General features: G+C 48.8%; 1 protein-coding gene across 3 annotated transcripts; it reads right to left on the minus strand.

Moving 5' to 3' along the window:
- Positions 1 to 639: 639 nt before the first annotated feature.
- LOC110310657 (lymphocyte antigen 6C2) lies at positions 640 to 4,412 on the minus strand. Of its 3 annotated transcripts, none has more exons than XM_029469971.1 (4): positions 4,372 to 4,393; positions 4,019 to 4,116; positions 2,937 to 3,053; positions 640 to 1,241 (listed from the first exon to the last, which is right to left on the minus strand). In XM_029469971.1, the coding sequence occupies exons 2-4, from the start codon at positions 4,086 to 4,088 to the stop codon at positions 1,024 to 1,026; spliced, it is 405 nt and encodes a 134-aa protein (XP_029325831.1). In that variant the 5' UTR covers positions 4,089 to 4,116; positions 4,372 to 4,393; the 3' UTR covers positions 640 to 1,023. The 3 variants fall into 3 exon arrangements, with proteins under 3 accessions (XP_029325831.1, XP_029325832.1, XP_021039430.1); XM_029469972.1 differs by having other exon boundaries at positions 4,019 to 4,101; positions 4,372 to 4,381; XM_021183771.1 differs by having other exon boundaries at positions 1,095 to 1,485; positions 4,019 to 4,101; positions 4,368 to 4,412.
- Between the last annotated feature and the right edge of the window lie 683 nt (positions 4,413 to 5,095).

Below are 5,095 nucleotides of genomic sequence, written 5' to 3' on the forward strand. Positions count from 1 at the left end.
ATACTTAAAGATGCACTTTAAGCCTGGCTCATCAGACAGGAAATGATCACCAGGTTGTGATATACTTGAACTACATTGAGTCCTGGCATTCCAGGAGAGGTAAGGCAAAAGCCACTACAGGAAATGGCTTCCATTTCTAGACTAAAAGAATCTGACAGGGCAGCCCCTACCCACCATTNATTGCTCATCTCCTGGGCTTCCCCACCACAAGCAAGTGCTCCTTGGAAGTGCCCTGTGCTGATGTGTGGCTTGATGATGCTTCTTCAGACGCATGAGGCCTTGGATTCCTATCTACCAATGGGGGTGAGAAGGGGGAGGACGGCGGCTGAGGAGATGGTTACATAAAGAAGGCACAGTGCAACCCGTGTTCACCAGGCAGAGAACAGTGGTCTAAACCAGCCACAACACAAGCTCTGGGTCAGCAAGAGACTTTGCCTCTGCAGATGAAGCACAGTGCTCTTTATCTCCCTCTCTCTTCCTGCTGCATCATTCCTAATGGAAGCCTTCCCAATCCAAGTGGTCCCCCACTCTGACCTAGCTAACATGGGAGAGCTACTATGGGTTGTTGAAAGGGCAGAGATGTGAACTAGCAAGGCAGGACTCTGTTGACTCAGTGTAGCATAATAAAAACAGAGAATATGGCTGGGAGAACAAAGGGTTTATTGGACTCAACAGGGGTCACTGACAGGAACACATGGGAACCCTGCAGGACCCCAGATACTTATGTGTGGATGGTGATGGTATAATACCTTGGAATACTGCCTCTTCCATGTGCTGTCCACATGCCTCCAGGGCCAAGAATAGCAATCCACAACTAAATGGCATTCAAGAAGTACAGATTTGAAAGTTCTAAGAGGAGTGAGGCACTTACCCAGCAGGGGCTATAAAGGTGAAGCAGGGTGTTCAACACACTATCCCCACATTGGACCTTTTATAACATATAATTTGTCACTCGAGGACTCCAGGAAAGAGTGGTTGCATATGCAGATAAAAGGAAAAGGGTGGGGGTTGTTGGAAGGACCATCAGAGCAAGGTCTGCAGGAGGACTGAGCTCAGGCTGAACAGAAGCACCCCTGCCATGGTCCAGGTGCTGCCTCCAGTGGGAACTGCTGCATTGCAGAGGTCTTCCTTGCAACAGGAAGTCTTCTCCTTGATGTTAGGATTCATGATCGGCATATATTTAGAATCAGTAGGGCAGAAAGAAAGGCACTGACGGGTCTTTAGTTTCCTTCTTTGAGAGCCTGCAAGAAATCAGGGAGTGACTCACTTCTTATGCAGGGGCCACAGAGCATCCCAATATCTGGGCCACATGCCACTAGGCTTGGATGGCCCAGAGTTGTCTGTAAGGCATGTTGAAGTCAGACATAGTAGCTCAGACTTGCAATCCTAGAACTTGGAAGACCGAGGCAGGAGCATTTTTATGAGCTCAATCCCAAACTGGGNTACATGGGGACTTGTAGTCTATCCTGGGGTTAGAGTGAGACCCTGTCTCAAATAACAAACAAGATGAAAATNAAAACTGTGGGCTGGTAAGGAGGCTTGGTGGATAAACTGCTTATGTGCACAAGCATGAAAACCCCAGTTCCCATCACTAGAGTGCACCAAAACATAGGCATGGGTGGTGGCCTGATTGTATCTCTGTGCTTAGGAGACAAAGATGGAGATCCCTTAGGTAAGGTAGACCAGCTCAACCTGCAAGTTTGGGGTTCAGTGTGAGAACCATCCTCAGTACATAAAATAGTTGTCACAGATGATACCCATCACCTTCTGGGTCCCATACACTATACCTCCCCAGTGCATGACATCCACACATGTGTACACATGTGCCCTAACACACAATGTGCTTGGGAAGCAGCTCAGTCAGTGAAATGCTTGCCACATGGAAGCCGAAGGAAAACGATCTCTATGCTGGGGCAGGGAATCAGGAGGTCCTGAGAACTCTGTGCTAACTCCCTCTTGTCCACCCCCCAGCACACTTTGCAAATCCTAGGTCTCAGTGAAAGATCTTGTCTCAATAAACAAGGTGGTTGGGACTGGAGACATGGCTCAGCAGTTAAAAGCGCTTGTTGCTCTTACAGAAGCCCACGGTTTGGGCTCCATACTGCACAGAGTGATTTAATTACAATCATCCCTAATTCCAGTTCCAAGAGAACCAAAACTCATTTGCATAAAACAAGTAGACAGTGCCTAAACTAAACTAAACTATGGTACTTAAGGATGTCCTCCTAGCTTTACATACATTACATTACATAAGTCATACATGAGCACCCACACTTATAGGAATACACACACACACACACACACACACACACACAAGACACAGCACAGTACAAGATCACCCAGTGGCACAGCAGAAAGGGCAACCAGCTTCTCAGACTTTTGCAGTGCCCCAGGCAGTTATATCGAGGAGACCTTCTCTAGGAGGCAGGCAGGCTGTGGTCAGGAACAGGAAACTGGAAAACAGGGTGGGGCTGCTCCTCTCTTGTCTATCTGAGCATATGCCTGGAAACTGGCACTTTGGAGGATCTGGCATGTCCTAAGGTCTACTTTCTATCAACGTTCCTAAGTCATTCCTTTAGCCTAAACTCCAGATTCCTTCATGATATGCAAAGACACACTAGATGCTTCCAGCTCTCCTGGTCTGTCAGTGAGCCAGTGAGACCCTAGACCTAAAGTACAGGCAGGAGCATCACATGACTACACTGGTAACCAAGGGAGATGATGAACACTGTGCATGGCAATGGGCAGCCCTGTTTGATGATCCACATCTCAGCACATCCATGGACCCCAACAGCCCCCACTTTTCAGGAGTCCCACTACAACCCCAGAAAAGCTCTATTTGGGTAGGGGAACCCTGGTCCATAACAAGGACCCAGACATGACATTTTCTCCAAAGTCTTCCTCAGCCATTTTTATATAGGTCACAGGGAACTTACCCTCAATCAATTCTATGTTTTGAGCAATGCAGAATCTATCAGAGTCTCGGCAGGTAACTGCTGGGCAGGAAGTCTCAATTGGGACTCCATAGCACTCGTAGCACTGCAGTCCCTGAGCTGAGAGAGAAGTCAATACAGGAGAGCTAGGACATGCAATTCCTAGCCCAGACCCTCCTCTCCAATGTCTTTATTTGCACACAGCTGCTGGCCACTAGGTCAGAGCAAGGACATTACTGCACAGTCACCTCCACCAAAACAAAAGTGAACCAAGAGCCACCATTGTTCAAATATGCTCAGTACTGCTGTCTCAGCTAGCCAGGCCCACAGGAGACACGTGCATCGCAAGAGATATTAGAGAGAAAGTCACCATATTGGGAAGACATAGATATCAAATGTCTGCCGAAGCAGTGAGTGGATGTGTAAGTAGGTAGTGGGGCCACCAGATGGGGAGGGCTTTTCTGACCTGTTCCACCCTACACGGGCAGAGGTGGACCTTGTGTATTGGAGCATGACAGAGCAGTGAACTTCCCAGTGTGCAGCTCAAACTGAGGCTCACCATAAGGCTTCCCGCAACACAGATGAAACTAGAAGTCTAGGGGTATCTGAGAGCTGAGACCTCTTAGAGTAGCACCCAGCTCTCATATAAAATGGGCTGGGGCATAAGAAAAAGGCAAATGCCAACCAAAAATCAAGGATTGCAAACCACTTGACTTGGCAGCAAGGTCAGGAAAAGAAGCCTCTGCCAGTTTGAGAGCACACAGGCCAGGGTCCTGACTGGGAAGCCAGGGCAGCAGGGTAGGGTCTAAGGACAGGCTGCTCTGGTGGCCAAGGTTTGTGGCATAGATAGTTTGGTCCAAGAGTCCTCCTGGCATATTTTGTTTGTTGCAAGGCAGGCACTGGCAGGTTTACAGACCCAGTAAAGCATCCCAGTACAGGAGGCTTCACCCACCACAAGCCTATTCCCAATCCCATGACACCAGCACACCTCATGTACTGGGCACACAATGGAGGTGCAGGTGTACCCACAACCCCTTTTCCATCTCCATGGTATCCTTCTGCCCCACTCTCATTTTCCACCTCACCTCTTCCTGCACACAGTAGGGCTACAAGGAGAATCAGCACACAGGACTTTGTAGCGTGAGTACTGTCCATCCTCAGAGAATGGCTGCACAGATAAAACCTTGGAAGTTGAAGCCAGTTAGTAAACCCCTGATCACATCCCTGGGCTCTCACATGTCTCAGGCATCCAATCCTCCCTCCCTCCAACCCTCCACACATCTTTCCCTGAGGAATTCATGTCTGCCTACTTCTCTCCTCCCCGGCCCCCCCCACCCAGCGTTTCCTTCCTAATCCCACACTCCCAACCCCAGCCCTATCCTGAGGGCTCTTCTCTTTGCCACCTAGCAGCTCCCTCCTGACACCAGTCCTTACTTACTCCCTGACCAGGTTGCAGGCACAGTGGCAAGGTCTGTCAGAAGTGGATTGAAATAAACACTTTACTTTTTCTCAGCTCCTCCCAGTTGGCATCCTGAAAAGGGAGGGAGGCCATGGGTTTTGGTTCTTACTTCCTCAGGCCCAACATGTTTATTGAGTAAGACTTAGCCAGATTTGTATAGCAATTGGAGAGGGAAGACCCTGCGGTTGGGTAGGGACCATGGTGCTGGAGGACTAAGAGGGCAGAGGGGCAGGGACCATGGGTGACTTGTGCTTGCCATTCAGAAAGCCAGGGAAGTAGGTAAAATTTTTGGCCTTTTCCTGGGTTTTGTTCTGTTTTGCTTTATGTTTTGTTTTTGTTTTTGTTTCTTTTTGAGACAGAGTTTCTCTGTGTAGCTTTGGCTGTCCTGGGACTTGCTCTGTAGATGAGGCAGGCTTCAACCCATAGCCGTCAATAGGCATGTCCTACAGCTGCTGCTTCTGCTGCCACCATCACCAGGCTTTTTCCTGTTTCTAAATAGAAGGTAAGGGTTGCAGTAGCTCAGAGCCCATGCCCCTCCTTTTTTATAAGCAGGTAAATTACCATCAAATGCTTGGAGACTGTTTCTGCTGAGCAGGCCCCCAACAGGCTCTTGCATTCACAAATTGTGAGCCTTGAGTGAGGACCTTGCTGACAACTGGGATGGAAGTCACTAAGCAGTGTCTGATGTGTTAGGTGATGTATG

The sequence above is a fragment of the Mus caroli genome, chromosome 15 (assembly GCF_900094665.2).
Source record: "Mus caroli chromosome 15, CAROLI_EIJ_v1.1, whole genome shotgun sequence".
Taxonomy (NCBI): Eukaryota; Metazoa; Chordata; class Mammalia; order Rodentia; family Muridae; genus Mus; species Mus caroli.

Coding starts and splice junctions, on each gene's coding strand:
- LOC110310657 (XM_029469971.1), bottom strand. CDS start 4,088: ATGGACAGTACTCACGCTACAAAGTCCTGTGTGCTGATTCTCCTTGTA. Junction 3,054..4,018: donor CCTACTGTGTGCAGGAAGAG/GTGAGGTGGAAA, acceptor CTTCTCTCTCAG/CTCAGGGACTGCAGTGCTAC. Junction 1,242..2,936: donor AAACATAGAATTGATTGAGG/GTAAGTTCCCTG, acceptor GATTTCTTGCAG/GCTCTCAAAGAAGGAAACTA.